The 21423-nt window shown below is 45.7% G+C and overlaps 1 protein-coding gene across 1 annotated transcript in view; it reads right to left on the bottom strand.

Annotated features, from left to right (window-relative positions):
- Positions 1-3325: 3325 nt before the first annotated feature.
- LOC144161746 (neprilysin-1-like) overlaps positions 3326-21423 on the bottom strand; it is a 51838-nt gene continuing 33740 nt past the window's right edge. Inside the window, exons 12-21 of the mRNA XM_077692351.1 lie at positions 18105-18217; positions 13321-13379; positions 12907-12958; positions 7272-7339; positions 6912-7042; positions 5811-5875; positions 5302-5389; positions 4655-4759; positions 4305-4381; positions 3326-3624 (exon numbers count right to left, since the gene is read on the bottom strand). Of these exons, the coding sequence (XP_077548477.1) occupies positions 3519-3624; positions 4305-4381; positions 4655-4759; positions 5302-5389; positions 5811-5875; positions 6912-7042; positions 7272-7339; positions 12907-12958; positions 13321-13379; positions 18105-18217 (864 nt within the window). The 3' untranslated portion in view covers positions 3326-3518. The remainder of the gene's footprint in view (positions 3625-4304; positions 4382-4654; positions 4760-5301; positions 5390-5810; positions 5876-6911; positions 7043-7271; positions 7340-12906; positions 12959-13320; positions 13380-18104; positions 18218-21423) is intronic.

The following is a 21423-nucleotide window of genomic DNA, read 5'->3' as shown; positions in this document are numbered from 1 at the left end:
CCGTATTTGTCGAGCGAGCACCATGTTTCACGAAACGATCATCTCCATGAATAAAACAAGCCAGGTGCTAATACGTTCACAAAGAAACCACGGGCAGAAAAAGGCTTGCCGTGGTGTGGTGGCGCCATCCAGGTTTAATAACAGTAAACAAGGCTCTGCGATGTCATTGCCGACCACGAAAACGCGCGATTTAGCGGAAAAATCAAAATGTTAACTTAAAATAATTAATTTCTTTGTGAATAAAACATCGTTTGCACGCGGACAAGGGCTGGGGCACTATAAAACACGATATCTTTCGAATAACGCAAACTGGTGTTTTGCTTCATGCTCCTTTAAGGATGACATAAGCCCTTTTCTACGGAACGTCTACGACAAATGTCGATTAACTGTGTTAATAAAAAATTAGCTCGTCTTTTGCAGACTGCAATAACAAAAATGGTGGGACCGCACCAAGCATGTGGAATAAAAAGGCGGTCTATAGTTACAAATATGCATACTGCCAGAAGCCGGAAGACTTTATGCAGGGTGCTTTGGCCATGCTACAGGTACACCTGGCATAGGCGTTTGACTAGGCTGCCAGCCAAGTACTGGGGAGTGCCCCTAGAATACTATGAATATATAGAACCCTATTGGCGCAGACAGACTGCTCAACTGCGCGAAAAAGCGGAGAAATAGAAAGGCAGGGGTCTGTCCATGTTCGCGAAGGCAACCGTGTGCAATGTTTTTCTAATAGGCAAAATACAGTATGTGCCTCGGCTGGTGCACTGTTCGCGGGCTAATGTACTGGCCCTGAGCCGGGCGTTCGCTGTGCTCATCTAAGAATCGGCCTGGGAAAAAAGAAGCCGCACCATCCTCTTTCGGCGCCTGCGTCGGCGGGGCCTTTCTTTGCTTTGTTTTTACGGCAAGTCCCCAATCGATTTTTGTTCTTTCGTGATGTGTACGATCCTTTCTTGCGCACTGTGCGTCGCGGAATTTGTCCAGGGCATTCCCTGAATTTGTTTTTACGTCTGCACACATATCTGTCGGAGTAATCAAGGGCTACCTCCGTGGAGTGGTTCAAGTGATTCAGTTATTGCGTGCACATTTCAGTTTAGAGTACTTGCCAAGCGTTACGCGGAAGAATTTGTAGCGTGATTTGGTTGGCCCTGTACTACATGTGCTGTTGTACAGTACAATGTACCGTGCCGGGACTTGGCAGGACGTGCTAAAACGTGTAAAAAGAATGGCACTGCCGCCTTAGGTTAAGTCTTTCCTTTTTAAACTTCACATTGGTTTCCCTCCATTAAAAAGTGGCAGAAAGAGAAGGGTTTGTACCTTGAAAGGGGGGTTTCTGCACTTGCTGCACTTCCCGTTGTCATATTTCTCCTACTTTAGCTACACCTCCTCCTGATGTCTCCCTGCCCTCTTGGCCTACCTGGGCTTTCTAGACACCAGTTTACGCCAACTTGATTTCTGCGTTACACCAGCTTCTTGGTGTTTTCTTTCCCCTCCATCGATTTCGCCTGTCTACATTGACTATTTTTCCTGCATAATTTTGATGAGCCTGTCAAATTCCCATTTTCCCCCACGATTCCTGTCTACATCAGACTCCTTGCTTTTAGCTATAACCGGAATATGTCTACTCCTTAAGTTGTGTACTGCCCGGTTGCTCCGGTTTTGCGCCCCTCAGTTTCCGACAACTCAGGTGTATACGCTTGTTGCTGCCCAGACTGTCAGCCCATTCCTCATATATGCTCATTTCATCTAACCATTCATAAAGTCCCTCCGGAGGACGGAGGAGTCAATACTCGTATGTGTCCTAGCACACTCCTACGTGATTTGACCCTCGTATTTTTGTTCCTTATTCACTATAATTAGGTTCCGGTTCTCACACATATCTAGCATTAGATTTCCGTTGCAGTCTGTGTACCCGTCTAGATTGTCAATTTGGGCGTTCATGGCCCCTACCAAAAGTACTCCCCCGGATAGTTTCAAATCCTCGATGTTTTTTTAGACATCGTTTTTCATTTTCATTTTTATAGCTCCAGTTTTTCATTTGCTTATTTGCTCTCCTTACCCGTCGACAGGTACAATACTCCTAAACTTACCTCGCTACTCCCAACCGTCCCTTTCACCCACACATGTTCTTGAAAGTCCTCTTTCACTCTTCTCCAACTAGCACCCTGTCGTATAAGCATACCGACTCCTTCGCCTTTGCTCCATCCAGCCGTCCTGGTGCAACCTTCCCATACCTGCTCTCCGTTTACCGGATGTTTTTTCAGGTCTCGCAGGTGCGTCTCGGTCATGGCGGATACCCAAATATCTTCCTCTTCTAGCTACTTACAAATGTACGTCCATTTTTCTCTTTTCATGCGTCCTGCATGTTTATGAACGCGATCTCTAGTTCTTCTTTTCTCTTCTTTACACCTCGTCGTCGCCCCTTCCGTGTGCCTGCACCCGCCTGTACCAACCTAGCTAACCTAGGTCGGTACAGCCTAGCTAGCTGTACCCCTAAGGCCTCTGGGCCCTCTAAAAAAGGCACTGCTTGCGCCGCGGGTCGTTGCCCGATGGCTTCTCCCACCTGCCCGCTGGTGGGAACTCCGTCACGCTGGAACGCCCATTTACAGCTTACCTGGCGGACATCAGTGTTGATTTCGACGGCTGTGAAATTCAGCGCCTTGCTCCGTTGCCGTGTGTCTCAGTTTACCGCGAGAACTTCCCTTTCCACATGAACCCCTCGCCCAATGATCTCGGGTACTGCACTCACGGCGACCTGCACATTTGGGCACAGCGTCCGAAGCTTCCTTACCCCCTTTCCTAGTAGCTTCCGCACTCCAGCACCCCTTCCCTGCAGAACGTCATAGGTCTTCCGCTAGAACCACAAGGTTTTGGCCCCGGTATGTTCTGCCGCATCTTTTCCTTCGCTTTTACCAAAACTGCCCTGACCGTCTGTCCAGGGAACACGCCAATCTGCACTCTCTCGTCCTCCCTCACCCGTCCTCTTATCTCCCACTCGGAGAAGCGACTGTTCGAGTTTGCTCCCCGCCACCATACCTCACGCCACCAGAAGGACCGAGCATGCAATTTATAAAGTACAGAAAGTCTTGGATGTGGGAACGCACAACACTGGGTACGGGACGTGAAAGATATCACCACAGTTCCTGTTAGGGCGAGGCGTGAGCTGCGGCTTTTGAGGTGTATGCTCTGGTAATTAGAATGGACAGTCATGGAAGCTGAAACAGCCGACGTCACCAGATGAATTACGTCTGCTGTCACGCACGTTGTCAGGCCCGTGCTACGATGTAGGTTGGACCCCGTGATGAAATCAGCCAATTAAGCCAGACAGTTATCTGGTTAGAAACAATTTATTTGGTTAAAAAGACTTGTTTCAATCTGACGGTGGAAAAATACTTCTGTTCTTAAGTTATGTGCAGTGATTCATCACGTTTCCTTTATCTGCAAGGAGCGGAGTCATGGCAAATGGTGAAAACTCCTTTGCAGGGTGCCATCAGCCGTCGCTATTGTTTTTTCAAGTGAAGTTACCATAAAGCGCACGTTTTGTTCCTATCCGGATTCATTCGGGAATTGGTTGGGCAGTTAAACACTTTTGAGAACTCAGCCATGTTTCTCATGGGCATATTGACTCTGAAAAATGAAACCAAAAACGAGGAAATGTAACAGCAGCTGGAACATCGAGACAAATATCACTGTTCGGGTTCTGTCATTTGATAATGCGCAAAATCTTCAGTCCAAAGGATAGTACGTGGGCGGTGGTTTCTTAAAAATGCAATAGTTTCTGCCTGCGGCGACCCGACGTAACACACAAACAAAATTATTATTTCACGTTTTGGCGTTCTCATTTTATTGCTTCTCAAAACAATTTCCCTGAAAACATGCCCGCAATAACTCCCCAAACTTAGTGCTGCCTGAGATATGATATCTTGAGTGAAAGTATAGAGCAAGACATGAAATGGGCAAAGGTAGAGGCCCGGCGTGTTAATTTCAGCAATTAGGATACTTTTCTTATTTCATGACAATTTTGTTATCATGGCGTACACCGCTTGTCGCCTGCAATTTGCATGCATCTTGAGTTTAATTCCTCCTCTAGATGAAAACGAGGACTTGGTGAAGCGGTTGCGCGGAATGACATTTCCCAATTAACTAGATACTAATTTACGAGCTACCGTGACGTGATAATTTGTTTTAGCATGAAAAGAAAATTTTTGTGGCTACTAATTTTTTTTCGGGTTTGTTTAGCTACAAAAGCACCACGTACATTTCCAGATTTCTTTTTACTTTGAAAAGTGATGTAACCCTCATCATACCTGTACTCCTTGGGGCTGTGGGGGTCGTACTGAATTGCGAACTTCTTCGTCTCTGGACGCACTAAACTGCACCATACCTACAAGAAAAGATGGCATATCAGTACGTTTTACCCACCCTAGCTTCGTGACACATGTTAAAATTTCATCCTCCCATTTTAATCAAACGCGAACAGACTGCACGCAAGGAAAGGGTTTTGTACTGTGCAGAAATCATTATTCGTTTCGGATTCAACAAAGTTTTAATTAGACACTTCCGTCTCGCGATTTAGAAACATGCTTTATGCGAGCTGATGCAAGCTGCGAACTCACTCAGCTTGGGATGGTTTGGATATGTAAGGCAGAATACTCACCATACCGTTGGATATAAAAAACAGCTTTTCTCCGGACAACTCCTCCAGTCCTTTCAATCGGGTGTCCTTCCCATCGCATTCATCTTTTATGATGTTTTTATACGCCTGTCGAACAAAGCACACGTGAGGACAGTTTTCAATGTAAGTGTGAGTTTTGTTTCGTGGCAGTTGAGTTTTGCCTTTACGTTTTAACGACGCCTGGCGCTTCCATTTATACATGCCGTTCATTCTGTTGCGTGGGCAAGAGATGAGGCACGTCGGGAAAAAATTGGTGCAGTCGATCTGCGAGGAGAGAGTGACAGAAGAACAGAGCACGACAGAGCACTTGCGGAAAAGGGTGACGTCAGTCGAGCGGGTGGCGGCACTGGATGTGGTGGCGCTGCGTTGGCATCACTGCCGAGCTCATCTTTAGGTGGACGTCAAGTCGTAGGATGGCGGAAGCGGCCGTCGCGCAGCGTCTCGACGAGGCCTTCCCCCACATCTTGTGCACGTTGTAAAATGGCGTGCGCAGCGAGGGGTCGGAAAACAGAAAGGGAATAAAAATGATGGGGCGGAATGACGAGACTGTTGAGCATCGAAACGAGTGACACCTAAAGCAAGAAACGGGGTGATCAAGACGGGAGGAATGCCAAGCATGTTTACCGTACTTCACAGATGCGGCTCGATTGAGGCGTGCGAGAGGTGCTGGGATGCGGCCTTAGGATGCCCGCACAAAGCGTGCACGTCGAGCACACCCTGAAGTGCGCGTACAAGACAGGTGCGATGCTAACAAATTCTCCGCGATCCGTCAAGGGTAACTCGATTAACATTGAATTGTGTTTGCGGTTACATGTATATTAGAACTAACCTGTACCTGAAGTTCTGAATGTGTGAGATTTTTTATGGAGTCAGACTTGCACATGGACAATCGTTTGCCTTTCCGGATGATGTCATTTTCATTGAATAGGCGTAGTGTATAAAGACCCCAGCTCCACGATCCTTATTGAATATTGGTTGCCAGGCTGGTAGATCGGAGATGCTTCCACCAGCTAGGATGGAATGCGCATTTTGCGGTGTTCCTAATTACTAGATGAATGAAGCAAGTTGATATTTTTTCTACAAAACGGCGAACGAAGACGTAGCACCAAAGGTCGCTTTGAAGAAGGGGAGGTCTTACCCTGAAGGCAGCTGGAGGCCCCCATTGTCAGCTATGTTTTCTCCAAGTGTATTTTTCCCGTTGAGCTGTGGTAAATTGAAAAGCATCACTATTACTGTTTCAATACGTAATAAAAAAGTGCCGAAATAGAGCAACAAGGTGTTTCATAAAGTGTACATGGATGGATCAAAGAGGTTCCCCAATATTACACGGACACGTTGGCTTCCACATAGTTTTTCCCATAATCTGGATTATCCTGACTATAAAGGATCTCAACGAGTCCTCGTTCCAGTGAAGGGAATGGCGGTATCTTTAACTGAAATGACGAACCAAATTCCTCAGGAAGACGTTTTGCTAGACGTAACCTACATTGAGAGAGAAGAAGCCTGCTTTAAGGAATGTTACTCAACAATTTATCCCATTCACGTACCAATAATAAACCAATTTACATGATATTTTTAGAATAAGAAAAGGGGTTTGATTCAGTAGACACTTCTTCAGTGACTGAAGCTTTGAGTAGTTATGAAAATACTGATAGAAATTAACATGGGGATGTGGGATGACTTATATTAGCATGCACGGGCACAATAGCCTTTCCTAAAAAGAACGAAAAGCTTATTAGAAAAAGTCCCAGATTAGGAGATATCATCTCGCCAAAATGGTTCATAGCCTGTGTGAAATGGACATTTATAAAGCTTGATTGCGATAAGTGAAAGAGACGAGTAACGTTTACTGACATGTAAGCCATTTGAAATTTGCGGGGACATCGTCATGTTTTCTGAGCCTTGAGAACACCTTCGAAGAATGCTTTGGGTCGGTTAAAGATAAATAGTGAAAAGTCAAAATAAAGTGAAAAGGACGTGCAGGAAACCTCACTTTTCACTTAGGGGATGATATTCTGGAACAGGCTCATTTAACGAGATCAATATCGCTAAAAAGCGCGACAAGACGGGGATGCAAGAGAGGACGAGATGATGTCTTGCGCTCGTTCTGTGTAAGGGTCATCTCTCGTGTCCCTGTCTTCTGGCGGTTCTAGCAAGCATCGCTGCGACATATTTCATTTCTTCGGTTCGCTAACGTTTTAATGTTTACTTCATAGGATCAAGCAACTGGTCACTTTACCTTCATTCCGGCTTCCTGGTCATAAATGCTTCCATATTGCTCCACAAAGCACTGAGATTTTTCCCGGTATTTTTGTCGACTACCGTAGCTCCACCACTGCCGTAGCCGACCTTTTGCATCATACTGACTTCCTTGAAGGACAAAAAAAAACAAGGGTCAACATACGATTGTGTCGTTTACTGAAAAAAGTATCTAGAATGCACAATTCAGGCGTCTTTTTTTAAAATCATCCTTTAAAGAAAATGATCTTCTAATGATTGTATGCAACCGTATTAGCGTGCAGATAGAGCATATTGAGGACAATAATATTTGCAGAGAAATTGCACTACCCGAGTAGTAAGTAATGAGTGAATTTTTTACCTTCGTCGTCAAAGCCATGCGTAAGCTCGTGTCCAGCGACGCTTCCGATGGCTCCCATGTTAATAGACCTGCACAAACGAGCACCGCAGCAGGTTTCTTTCATTATATTTCTTTCGGGGATCTACGAATACGCTAAAGCGCACCAGAATCTTGACAGAGGCAATTCGGTTAATCGGAACAACTGCTTCAGGGAAACGAGTACCTCGCAGTTGAGTGGTTTTGAATGAGGCAATATAAAAATATTCTTCTTAATCCCAACTCAAATTTTTCCACCACCACGTAAACGAAACTAAAAACGAACTTGAAACCACAGATAGGTGAACAAATGCAGCGCCGTCAAGGCAGCATCTATCCTGGGTTCATTATAGAGAGATCCATACTAAAACATTGGCCTCGAGGCCAACCACAGGGGATGCTGGCAGGCTTGAAAGAATTGTATAATTTTGGCTTGAATTGAATTCGACGCGAATAGGGAGTTTTCTCGAATAAAACGAATAGTTCGAATATCATTACTATTTTTTCTCACGTACCATGGAAAAATATAATCATCCATCGTAAAAATCCACGTGCTTACAGTAACTGATACTCATACAATCAGTTTCACGAGTCTGAGCTGTGTTCATGCACATTATTTTGTGAACAGTCGGGGCAGGTGTCATAAAATGTTCACGTTATGAAATAATAAGAGCACTGCAAATGTTGCACATCTCGTTTCAACAGCTTACAGCACAGTTGCAGGTTCTCATGAAGGAAAACAAGCTGTTCGCCATGCTCTGTGAGAAGCAGCTCCCGTTTTTGCTGACTACACTGCCTGCAGTTGAGATAAGTCTCTCACTTCTTGTCTGAGTGGCTGGAATGGAGAGGCACTTTCGGGCTACTTTAGCCACGGCCGGGTACAACTGGCTCCCATGACCTTTCCACCAGTCCAATGGGTTCTCAGCTCGAGGCAGCAGTGGTGCACTCAGGTAGTCGGCCGCGTGCCTAGCGGCATATCCATTGTCAGTTTCTTGACATGCAGTGGAGCTTAATCTAAAAAAAACAGTCCACAAAGTGCTTGTCGTTCCCATTGTTGATCCTGGCATGACAGCACGTCCTTGGTCCTGTTCCTACAGGGATGGCGAAATCTTTTTCACAGTAGAGACGATCAAGCTTTTTGCCTACTTCTTTTCAGCTTCCGTGGTGTAGCAGATACTCTTGAAGTGTTTGTCAATCAGTATGGCAATGCCCATCTTGATGTCGCGGAATCGTGCCGAAAGACGGCGCGAGAGACTGGAAGCGAAAGGTGCGGTTTCTTGTGCTTCAGACACGTACTCCTCAAAGATCACACATGTGGAGTGCAGGAGTGGAATAACTTGTGCAAGAGCTGCATAGTGCAGTAGCCTGCTCTAGCTTCAGTAGCCTGAATAGCTGCAGTAGCCCGCTCTAAGGGCTGAAGCACTCTGACCGCGACATTGATCAGCTTTCACTCCTATGTGCTCTCATGTTACACCGAGTCCTACTCCGACAGCTCTGCAGAAATAGAAGCCCAAATCTTTAGCAGCCTTGAAAACATTGCTTGCTCGCTGTATTGTGCATGTTCATGTCATTCTGTATTTCGAGGAACCTGCTTCGTGCTTGCGCGCATTTCATGTAGTGTCCCATGATAGATTTTGATTTCACACAGAAAAGAGCAAAACTTGAGACTTCCTTTCTTGCATGACTAATGCACAGTTGCCGTGTGCGTCCAAAACACTGCAGTCCCTCCCACGGTGACCTGGCGACAGTCGAAAAAGGTTTCTTCCATTGTCCGTGACAACAAAGGCAGGGATGTCTTCTGGAAGGTCCCACTGTTTTGCGACCACTTAAAGAAGGCCCAGGATATTGTCGGCCGTGTGACATTCTGGCATTGCTTTGCATGCCAAGGCAAACGTATGCTGCACGAAGTTACGATCCAGCATGTGAACACTCACGCTCACGCAGCTGTCGCCCGCTCGCGACGTCGACGCGTCCGTTTTAAGCGTATAGCACTCGAGTCCCCTGGATAAAATTTCCCGCGTGACCTTATTCAACTCGTTCACCCTCGTCGCATAAAATTCTGAAATAATCGGCCTCGAAAGCTTATTTCTAGAGTGGATTACCTACTCGGGCATTCCGTAATTGATCATATCTACGAAACGTTTAGCTTTGACCACAGTGTACTGCTTAAGGAAGCGGGCAATGAAACTGGTGATTTTTCGTGTCGTCTCATTCGCTCTTAGGGACTTCGGGTGGAGCTTTGCCTTGAAAATCGATGCAACCGAAACCAGCGACAAGCTTTGCTTTGCCGCGCTCCGTTTTGAGGTGATCATTACATTACGCTGGCGTTCGGCGAAGTAAGCCTTGTGCTTGCAAGGGTGCCGCTTCAGATGGGTCACTAGCCTTGTAGTCGTTCCGGTCTGGGTCTTCAAAACGGACTGGCAGGATTCGCACCGTGCTCTGCCGCCACCGGGAAGCTTGGAGTAGTATTTTCATATGGGACCTGTGAACGTCGAGCGCGAATCATCTTCCGACGCGCCAAATGATGTTGACGCCATGTTGGAAATATTCTAACGAGGAGACGAAGAAGGACGCAATAGGGTATTCGCGGCTGTGGGCCCGATGAAGAACGACGAAGAAGAGCTGTGTGTGGGGCGTGCAGCCTGAGAGAACGCTCTGCAACAGCTGCCTTGTAAATGATGTAAATAGGTCATCTAATACTGTATATAGATCGCGTCGTCATTCTCCATGGTTCGCCTCATTCCTTCTGTCGCCACGTAACATTTTGGTGAGTTGCGGGGTTTGTGCTGAATGGATTGGATTGGCTCCTATCTCCCGCCTTTGAGCAAAACGTGTTAACGATGGCGATAGGACTGACAGAATCTACACGATACTGGCTGGCTGCGTGACGCTAAGCTTAGGCCACTTGCCGTCCGTGCCGACGTTTCGAAGTTCGTGCTAACGCATTCGGTGACGCCGAATAATTCCAAATTTTCGAATGCTTCAACTCGAGTCGAAGCGAATTCGAATAATAAGATATTCCATGGAATATTCACATTTTTCTAATAATCACCCAACCCTAGATGCTGGCGCTGCGATCGTTTTGACATCGCTCATAGCATCCTGTTTCTAACTTCATTCAATACGCGCTTTCTAAATGTATTTAAGGTAATTCTGGGCGCCAAAGTTAATTCACGGTGTGTGAAGTGTCATGTGACTATTTGGGGACTTTATGAACTTGTCGATGGTGGTAGGCTGCCCGTAATCTACTTTAGCAAAGTGGTGTAGGTGGTTATCGTTGATGTTTGGTCGAGTTGGTCTTCCACATTCTTGAATCTACTGATATACCGGAAGCCAATTCAATAAACATTTGTTGTAAGTCACCGCTTGTGTATCTCGCTCTCCCCAACGTCCTTGTCTTGTTTGCGCTGTGAATTGAAGAATAAAGGGCATTCGGAAGTGTATGCGCAAGGATAAGGTGTAACGGCGGCTGTTTTCTGTTTGCTTGAACACTGCGAAATATGCACCCGCATCTCATGCTTGCATGTGCGGTCTGCGTGCAGTTGTGTGCGGTTAGGAGGAAGCCTCACAGCCCTTGTTAGAGCATATAGGGAATTGCTGACTTTTATCCTCGGGTGACGCCTGGACAGGCGGAATCCGCAGCCCAAATGCAGATGGATTTCTTCCAGCGAGAGAGAGAGAGAGAGAGAGAGAGAGAGAGAGAGAGAGAGAGAGAGAGAGAGAGAGAGAGAGAGAGAGAGAGAGAGAGAGAGAGAGAGAGAGAGAGAGAGAGAGAGAGAGAGAGAGAGAGAGAGAGAGAGAGAGAGAGAGAGAGAGAAAACGTTTATTGAAAAGCAGGGACGGGGTAGGGGAGAAAAAGAGTTAGGAGCTGTGGGCGGCCATCCTATTCCGGTAGGCCGCGTGCCGCGGCTGCCATCTTCGCCCGAGAGATCAGGGCCTCCTGGTCTTCGAGCTGGCAGCTCTGCAACGCGCACTCCCACTGCTCAAGGGTAGGGGATCTGGCTGGTGGAGGGTTGGTGGGGCACGTCCAGACGAGATGAGCTGTGGTGTTAGGCTCATCGCATTGGGGGCAGTCGAGTGGGTAGTTAGTAGGGGATATGTGGTGGAGATGGAGGTGATTGTAATAAGTGTTGGTTTGAAGTCGGCGCCAAATGCAGGCGTCAGCGGTAGAAAGGGAAGGGTGAATTGTCTGTGCGAAGGCTGTCGAATGCGGGTGGCGCCATTAAAAAAAAAACGGGTGCGAGAGCTAGCACAACCCAACATATAGCCGTTTCTGGCCGGCCTCTAAATCGCAGTTCCCCCGTTATTCTAGGACTTTTCATACACTTCATCATTACCTAGATTTCGCGCCGCACAATGTTGAACCTATTCTCTTTGTAAACAAACTCCTAACAAACAAATTAACTCCCGGTCCCTTAAAGGGACCCAGAAAAGCCTTCTGTAAAAGTTACAAAAGGCCTGTATTGTCACATAGCAACAATATAGCGATGCAATGCCGTTGGAATTATTGATCTACATTCAGTATTAGCTGCGCCAGAAGCAATTAAATGCACCTCTCCCCACTTGCCGATCGACTCCTCCTCCCTCTCTGCCTCCTTCAAAGCAGCTAGCTACATTCCTGCGCCTAGGCTCGCGTCAATCACTGCGGACCCGCCTTTGCCTCGGGATCGCGCAGGAAGGAGGAAGAGCAGCCGGAAGCCAATGGCAGTGACGCCGGCGGCGGCCGACCTTGCCGGCGATTGGGCGAATCAGGGGGCGCCTTCGCCGTTGCGTCAGCAGCGATTGCCGTTGCGTCACCCGCGGTCGCCGTTGCGTCAGCCGCGGTCGGCTCGCTGCGGCGTCGCGCTCATCGGCTGAGAAAGGCGATCTTCAAAAATTGTTTACAAATTACCTGTACAACGTATGGGGCTCGCACTTGGCTCAAAAATCCCCCGTTATGTGTTCTACCACCAGAATGCATTTGATTGCCACCTTCACAAAGCTTTTCGGGGTCCCTTTAAGGCTGCATGTAGCGAAAGTCCTTTGTATTACCAAACTCTTATCGTCATCTTTATTGCTCTGTGAGCGAAAAGATTACTGGACTGTACCTTTTGATGGTCTGAAATATATTCTACAGGCAACTTAAACAGGCCGACGTATAGAAGCTGACAATTAGCGTTGGACGGCGATTAAACGTGCTCTGTGCTGAAGAGGCGCTCTCCTATAATCAGGGTAAACAAGAGATAGCCACAGCGGATCTAATGCAATCATAGGGCAAACGACGCCATTTTTTGCTACTTGTAACCAGCAGCTGGGTTCCGAGGGAAAGTTTTGAGATCAACAGCCTTTCCGATATCACGACTGAAGCAAAAATCGTGCCCATTTAACCCCTGCGTATAAGAATTGGTTCTATTAGTCATCGCAGCATTAATCACCGTCGTTGAGTAGTTCGACAAAAATAGAATTTTGCACCCAAAATATTCAATGTTTAAATCGCACAAAAAGCTACAGACTCTTATTCCTTTTTCACAACATTGGTGCTTTGCAACTGGAAATTATCGAATACCATAAGGTCGTGCTGTGCGTGCAAAAACGCGTGCAAATTACTTTAAATACGCCAGCATCCTTGTTTTAGGCTTACCGGGGCACATCGTACTGGTAGAAAACACCCTGAAGGATTCCTGCGGGGTACTCTGAAAAAAAAAAGTTTGAAATTATTATTTTTGGCAGCAAAGACAACAAAAGTTCTCAGGAAAAATACAGGGACCTAAAAATGCCGCTCAATCGGATTTATATATCTGTGTTGGCAGGTACCAGGTAACAATCTCCTGTGCATGTATCAAATAAATAGCGCTCCGTAGGCGCACAGATAACACAAACTGTTGTAACAAATTGACGAAAGCCAAAATTGTCGGACTTTCCAAGTTCTCGTTTCGACGCACTGTTCGTACTCAACTTATCCAAAATTTGCATCCGTGCTAGCATAAATGACGTAAACTACTCCTAACGAGTATTCTGGGCGATAAATTTCCGTAGAAGACGTGCACTTTCTTACCCATTTCATTTCCGCTTGGGTTGTAGAAAGCATTGACAACGGCTGGGCCAAGCATCCAACTATATGCACAAAAACAGTAAAAGGAGTTGATTTACGGGAACATGCTCGAACAAAACTTCCTTTTCGCGCTGAGCTTAATCAGGTGCAGGTATTACTGTGGTATTTTGGGTCTACTTTGTGCGCTCCACAAGGACCCTAACTCCGTCGTTCATAATGAGCGTTCATTCACCATTCACCAGTTCTGGCACTACATGGATGCTCTTGAGTGCAATCCAGACCACAGAATTCTAAGACCTAACCTTGCAGAGAAATTCTTTCTGACAGGTTAAGAAGTTTCCAGCAAATGTGTTTCCCGTTTGCAGATCAATGCGTGAGTTGCACGTTTCTTGTTTCAGATCTCAGGTCAAGCTAACCATGTGCGGACTTAGGGAGAAACCTCGGTAATTTGTTAATAGAGTCGACCCCCGATATTAGAAAACCTCAGTATTTCAAATCATAAGTTGGTCGCTTTAATCGCTTTCTATTATGAATGTTTTCTTCCTCCGTATTATTCCCTACGTTTTAGCAACCAACTACGGTAAAGCCTAAATTTGGCCGCTGTAGGTATACAAACAAACAACAAGCAGTCAATCAATCAGACAAAGAAGCAAATATATAAAACACAAATACGCAAAAAATACCCTATAACAATAGGTGTGAATACTTTCTTTGGATTAACGTAAGTTTACAAACAATTTCTTACATGTAATTTTTATTTAATTGAAATATTTTCCGATATAATTCTAGTCAAATCTTCGGGTTTTCTAGTTGGGCAAGGATCTATGGAGAGTTGAACAGTTCTATAAATTAGTATAAAGAATGAGCTGATGTAGAGTAGCTATTATTGGCACCGCCGATGTCTGTTCGTGATCACTTAACCCATTAGGCGCCAATGTTCCCATTTGGGAACACAACACGTCGTCAATTTCGGAAGCTATAGTTACTGAAGTATAAAAAAAAGTGCTAATATTTGCTAACAACATCTTTAAAAAACCTTAAACGTTTATTCAGAAGCGAAGAAAATTCCTTTTTGGTTTCTACTTCATGTTAATTGGTGACAACTTCATGGGAGTTTTCAAGTGAACGCTGCGCTGCGCCACACGAATAAACTCGGCGGAAAAGGTAAGCTTTTAATGGACTGGTCAGAATCGAATTATTGTATTTTCTTTTTGAATGTGTTTATTATTACGACACACGAAATGAAGTAGCTGTTTGCATGGATAACGTATATATGAGGAGAAATGTCTGCATGTTCCCAATTGGGAACGTTGGCGCGAAGGGGGTTGTGGGAGCAGCCGTACTGCGGGTAAGTGTTGTCGGCTTCAACACCGCTTTTTTCTCCCAGATGCCTTGAAAAAAGTTTCTCACGCTGGAGGAAGCGGTGGAAATGGTTCTCTCCGATTATTCTCACAAGCTGCTGATGTTGTGCTGCTACCCCCCCCCCTTCCCCCTGAACGCGGACGATATTCTCACGGATGAGGAGGAGGGTGACAGTGATATCGCCGTTGTAGCCTCTCTACCGAATGATGTTTCGGGTGAGGTTGAAGTTCACACGGCTGATGACGACGAATGTGGAGGAACTCTCCAAGAAGCAGCACCCCCGAGACCGAAAAAAGCATCTCGAAACTCCCCCGACTGGAGGCGAACTACTAAGTATTAGGGACCGATAGTAGAAACTGAGTTTCAGCCACTGCGAGTGACCCATGCCGAGCTTGTGGATGAGGAGCCCTTCAATCTCTTTGCCCGCCTACTCAACATGGAAATTGTAGGTCTCATACCTGAAGAATCCAATCGTTATGCCAAGCAACAGAACGACCACAGCATCAACATAACTGAAAAAGACATACTTGATTTTGTCGCCATTCTCTTCTTGAGTGGCTACCACAAGCTTCCACGCTCTGACCTGTATTGGTCGAAAGATGAGAACCTCAGTGTTCCTTTGGTAGCAAGCACAATGAGCCGCGAAAAATTCCGGCTAATAAAGAGGTATATCCATGTATCGGACAGTGAAAACCTTGAGAAGTGTGACAAGATGGCAAAGATAAGACCTCTACTCAGGCTTGTCAACAGCTCCCTTCAGCAGTTTGGCATTTTCTCGAAGAATCTCAGCGTGGACGGGCAGATGGTGCCGTATTTTGGTCGGCACAGCTGCAAAGATTTTATAATGGGGAAACCAATACGATTTGGTTACGAGGAAGGGATCCTTTGCTCGTCATTGGGTTGTCCCTTCAACATTGATATCTACTGCGGCAAAAAGGACGATGATGACATGAATGTACCACTTGGAACACGCGTTGTTTTGAGCGCTCTAAAGTACATTGATGTGCCTACAAACCATGTTATTTTCATGGACAACTTTTTCACGTCACACGCTTTGCTGCAAGAGCTCAAAGAACGTGGATTCCGAGCAACAGGAACCGTGAGAGAGGCCCGGCTCAAGAAATGCCCACTTCAGGATTCGAAGGAACTAGCCCGTCAAAGCAGAGGGACTTTTGATTTTCTGTGCGATGGCGACGTCCTGGCTGAGAAGTGGAATGACAATAAGTGTGTGTGCGTTGCCACAAATTATGATGACATTCACCCAACCGCCACAGCCACACGCTACAGCCAAAAGGAACGAAAGCGAGTACCAGTGCCCCAGCCGAGAGTCATACAGCAATACAACAAGCACATGGGTGGCGTCGACCTACTTGATAGGTTCATCAGCGACTATCGTCCTTGCTTGCATGGTAAGAAGTTGTATTGGCCATTACTCAGCAATACGCTAGTAACATTGCGCGTTGCAGCCTGGAGGCTGTACACAGAACTAGGAAGTCAACCGCCACTTGACCAGCTTCAGTTCACAAGGCTCTTCGTGCAAGGTCTGCTGACCAAAAAACTAGTCACCAGAGAACGGCCTGGCCCTTCAGGTGCTCTTGTTTTCCACAGCAAGGAAGGCCACGGCCATCATTTGGTGCCGTTGGCAAAGCAGAGCCGGTGCCGCCAGTGCACCGAAAACACACGAATGAAGTGCCACATGTGCAGCGTCACCCTCCACATTCACTGTTCGGCTGCCTACCATGAGGGAAAATAAAGCGCGCATGGAGTACCACGCGTTGCTGCTGGCCCTGCGGGGAGGATGGAAACCACCCGAGCATTGGTACGCTTAGGGCCATTGTTCCCATTTGGGAACACTGTGTAGTTTGTAAACTACTAATGTCAGTGAAATAAAATCGGTTTTCCATGTACCACTCTACCCTCTAGCCAAGCTGAAACAGTTTGTTTTGTTTTTTCTGCGCCACATCTTGTAGCGGCATTTAATGGGTTAATTTTACAGCGAAACTCTCTACAGCTAGGATCCAGCAGGTTATCTCCGACAACAGAGCCATGTAGACGAGAATCGCCCGCGCGCGTAGCGCCACCTTGCAGCGCCCACTCAAATCCACGAGATCGCAAAACTGTGCGCCACACCTTCAGCGTGTGACAAATATTCATAACTAAAAAAAATGTCTTGGGACCCTTATACTTTGATGCAAGACGGCCTATATTGTCACTAAAATACTCCTGTCCAGCAGTGCTCTTGTATTTACAGGTGAAGCCCACTTTAAGTAAACCGGAGTAACCTTGGTCTTTGTAAACTGGCGTTTCCAGATTGTGCGTTGCACAGTGAAACATGGTGATTTACGGAGGTAACGGGATTACAGAAAACGGCTCTAATACCCGTATATCTACACGAAAAATGAAAGTAAGTGCTTAATCCCTTACGTTTTAATGTCATTAATTCGCTGCAGCACGCGAAAATCTAATGCCATTCGCTGTAATGTCATTTTGGTTTAAGGAGTTCCGCACAACTCATTCGCCTTCATGAACGCCTTAAATCTGCCTACTCTCGAAGCGATGAGCACCAAATTAAACCAACGAGACTCTCAGCACCAGAGTGTGGACGCAAAACCGTAGCTGAACTTTGAAATAAGACGATTTTTTCTCCTGTCTTGATGACCATGTTCTGAAGAAGACAAAGTTCACTAAAACAACAGCAAAAGGAAACATTGTCTTGCTCGTCGTTCCGAATTTTACGTATCTGGCTGCCGCTGGAAGGTGCCGACAGCTGCTGAAGCCTGTTTTTAGAAACGGCTCACACTGTTTATAAGAAAACACTATTTCTCGTAACGTTTCCTTTCACAAAAAAACCTTTTTAACCCTTGTAAGACATTTTTCTCTGCATTAAAAGCTTCTAAAATGAGAGTGAATTTCTCTTTTTGGTCATTATCACCATCATGGATAACACATTTATTGCCTTTGGGTTTTCACGTGTAGCATGGCCCGCCCACATAATGTCATTCGGTATCTTAAGGCCTTAAACACTAAATGCCATTTTTCGCGAACGAGTAGCACGGGTACAACTCTTGTATTTGCGGAAGTAACCATTAAAAGCTATATTACAACTAGCCTCCAATACTCGACTGTTACGCCCATTCGCTTACTTTACGGAGTTAGTTCGCAGCGCAATTGCGAACGTTACAGAATTACTGTCTGCTACCAATACATGTCATCTAGGGAGGCAGTATGGTTACAGAAAACGGCTACAAATGTTGTTTTACCAGAACTAACTGGAAAAAAAATACATGACAATTAGCTGTCAATACGAGTCTAACACTACGCACCACAGCTTCGCTAATCATTCTTCTTCAGAGTGGGAGGGCAGTAAATTTTTTAGCGTAGTTGTTAGCATCCACAAGTTTCGGCATAAATTGTTAGCCACTTACGTTTTGTCCGCGTCGTAAGTCTTCCTGAGCTTTCCGAGCATCGTTTTCCGGTTATTGGCCTTTATGCTTCGCCACATTGACAGAAACGGAGTACTAGTGTTTAGTATAGGGATCTGAAAACATTGTGGCATTTTAATGTTTTTACCATGCATGAATATGCCATCTGGGTTCAAGCAATTCAGAGTGAATGAGTTAAGTACATGTATAAGATTGATTGTTCTGTAGAGCTTCACGGATACCGATTGTAAAGCTTTACACACTGTCCTAACGCATTCATCATACAGCACTACGCAGATTTAAAAGGGTGCTCATGCCATCTGGGTTCAAGCAATTCAGAGTGAATGGGTTAAGTACATGTATAAGATTGATTGTTCTGTAGAGCTTGACGGATACCGATTGTAAAGCTTTACACACTGTCCTAACGCATTCATCATACAGCACTACGCAGATTTAAAAAGGTGCTCATGCCATCTGGGTTCAAGCAATTAAGAGTGAATGGGTTAAGTACATGTATAAGATTGATTGTTCTGTAGAGCTTCACGGATACCGATTGTAAAGCTTTACACACTGTCCTAACGCATTCATCATACAGCACTACGCAGATTTAAAAAGGTGCTCATGCCATCTGGGTTCAAGCAGTTCAGAGTGAATGAGTTAAGTACATGTATAAGATTGATTGTTCTGTAGAGCTTGACGGATACTGATTGTAAAGCTTTACACACTGTCCTAACGCATTCATAATACAGCACTACGCAGATTTAAAAAGGTGCTCATGCCATCTGGGTTCAAGCAATTCAGAGTGAATGGGTTAAGTACATGTTTAAGATTGATTGTTTTATAGACCTTGACGGATACTGATTGTAAAGCTTTACACACTGTCCTAACGCATTCATAATACCGCACTACGCAGATTTAAAAAGGTGCTCCGGCACCAATTCTTACGTTACAGAAACGATGCTAACATCACAGAAAGAGCTTAAATTCAAATTATGTTCCAATATTACATATACAGGGTGTTTCAAGGAAGACTAACGAATTTTTAAAAATGGGATTTCGGAGGTGAACTTTTTTTCTTGCGGGAAGTCATCAGGGGCCGTGGCGGACGCAATAAAACGCGTTCCAATTGCTATTTATGGCAACAATTAACTAGTACATGTTATTACTCTAAATTATGGTAGTTAGGCGAGTAATTGTAATGTGGAAATTGTAGAGGATCATCAGTCAACCTGATATCCTGCGTTAGATTGCGCAAATGTAATTGCCCACTGCATCTTACGGGTACTCACCTACGGGGCAGAAACTCGAAAGCTCACTAAGACGGTTCAACTTAAATTAAGGACGACTCAGTGAGCAGTGGAACGGAATATGATAGGTGTAGCATTAAGGGACAAGTAGACAGCGGAGTGGATCAGGGAACAAATGCGTGTTAAGGACATACTAGTAGGAATTAAGAAGAAGAAATGGACGTGGGCAGGTCGTGTAAGAGGCAAGAAGCAAGGCAAGATAGCCGTTGGTCATTAAAAGTAACAGAATGGATCCCTAGAGAAGGTAAGCGGGGTAGAGGGTGGTAGAAAGTGAGATGGGCAGATGAGATCAGGAAGCTTGCGGGATAAATTGGTAGCAGTTAGCACAGGACCGGGGTAATTCGACATTAATGACAGTGGCCTTTGCCCTGCAGTGGGCGTAATAGGCTGGTGGTGATGGTGGTGGTGATTATGATGATGATGATGATGATGAATTCCCCGAAGAAGTATTGCCTGAGTACTTTACTACTCAGGATTCGCGCATCTGGAGCGCCCCGCCTTACTTTTCGTTCGAGGCAAGATAAAAGCACAGCCGGGCTACAGCGGAAGCACTCGCCTGCCCTAGCCCGGCCATGATAAAGCGCGGCGTGCGTGGGACGTATACAGCTCCCAGTGGCATCAGCGCCTGGGCGTTGCTTTGCGCGCTTCGCTACCGCACGGAGCCCATTGCGCCAATCTGGAGAGCTGTGGTTTTGAGGGCTGTAGCTCTGCACGAAGTTACAATTTCGCAGACCTAACAATCGATACCGGATTGAGTGAGGAGCCACTACAATTCCTGCAGTAGAATTACCCGCCTAACTACATTATTATAGAGTTCATTAATAGTTAATTGTTGACCTAAATAGCCGCTGGAACTCAGTTTATTGGGTAGGCCATGGCCCCTGATCTATTCGTGCAAGAAAAACAATTCTACCAAAGAAAGCCTTTTTTTTTTTAATTTACTTGAAATCTTTCCTGAAACACGTTGTATACCGGGGGATCAAAGTTAAGTCGACAGATTTTTTTTTTTTAATTAGGCGCTTGAATCTATGTGAAGACAACCGCTACTGCGATGTTATGAGCTAATGGGGACCCACAATGAGGTGGAGAGTGTTGATGTCGGTGGCTTTACTAAAATTGAATAATTAACTTTTTAGCAGCTGCAGTAAGCAGGCACGCCTGTATTGAAGCGTCAGACGCAATATTGTTTCTACGCAGTCTCATTTGGCAGAATTCCTCTTGCGCATTCGTACTCCTAGATATCGAACTGCGAAGTTTAATTGCTGTTTGCATGATTAGGCAAGCTAGACAGTGAAGACCGGCCCAAAGCTCCTCCCTTTTGTGACGTGCCTGCTGTGCACGGTGTTTAGTTTGGCAACAAGGTGGAGGCATAGGCCTTAGTGATAGGCACCCGTTCAGTCTTGGCTGGCGTTATCGCAGTCTGCAGTACTCGGAACCGCTCTCCAAACACAGAACAAAGGGGAGGAGCTTTGCGCCCAGTCTCTACGCATGCGCAATCATGCGATCGGCAATTGAACTTCGCAGTTGGATATCTCGAAGTAGGAACGCGTTAGAAGAATTCTCCCAAATGAAGCTGCGTGGAAGCACGTTTTCACCTAACTTGTTAATTCAAACATGACTGCTTACTGCATCCCCTAAAAAGTTAATTATTCAATTTTAGTTAATTATGCCACCGACATCAACAATTACCACCTAATTATTTGTCCCCCTGGGCGTGCACAACCGCACTGTAGAGGTGGTCTTCACGTACACATAAGCACCTATTTAAAAAAAACTGTCGACTTCTTTCTGATTAACCGGTATACACAAAATACAAAACTTCCTACAAGTAGCGGCCTCAGCATGTTGCCAACCTTTCGTCAAATAAACTTGGCGTCGTGTGTATAGGCCTGTTTCATGGACCTCCTTCGGCTCCTGTGCTGAGCCACTATAGTCAATTTTTTGCCTTTGAACTTCCTGATTTCATGCCTCCATCGTGTTATTGGCCTTCTCCTTCTTTCAGACCCGTCTCTTGG

The sequence above is a fragment of the Haemaphysalis longicornis genome, unplaced genomic scaffold, assembly GCF_048455015.1.
Source record: "Haemaphysalis longicornis isolate Haplotype H1 unplaced genomic scaffold, Haemaphysalis longicornis Haplotype H1 scaffold_12, whole genome shotgun sequence".
Classification (NCBI taxonomy): domain Eukaryota; kingdom Metazoa; phylum Arthropoda; class Arachnida; order Ixodida; family Ixodidae; genus Haemaphysalis; species Haemaphysalis longicornis.
This window is presented reverse-complemented; position numbering and strand designations above follow the sequence as displayed.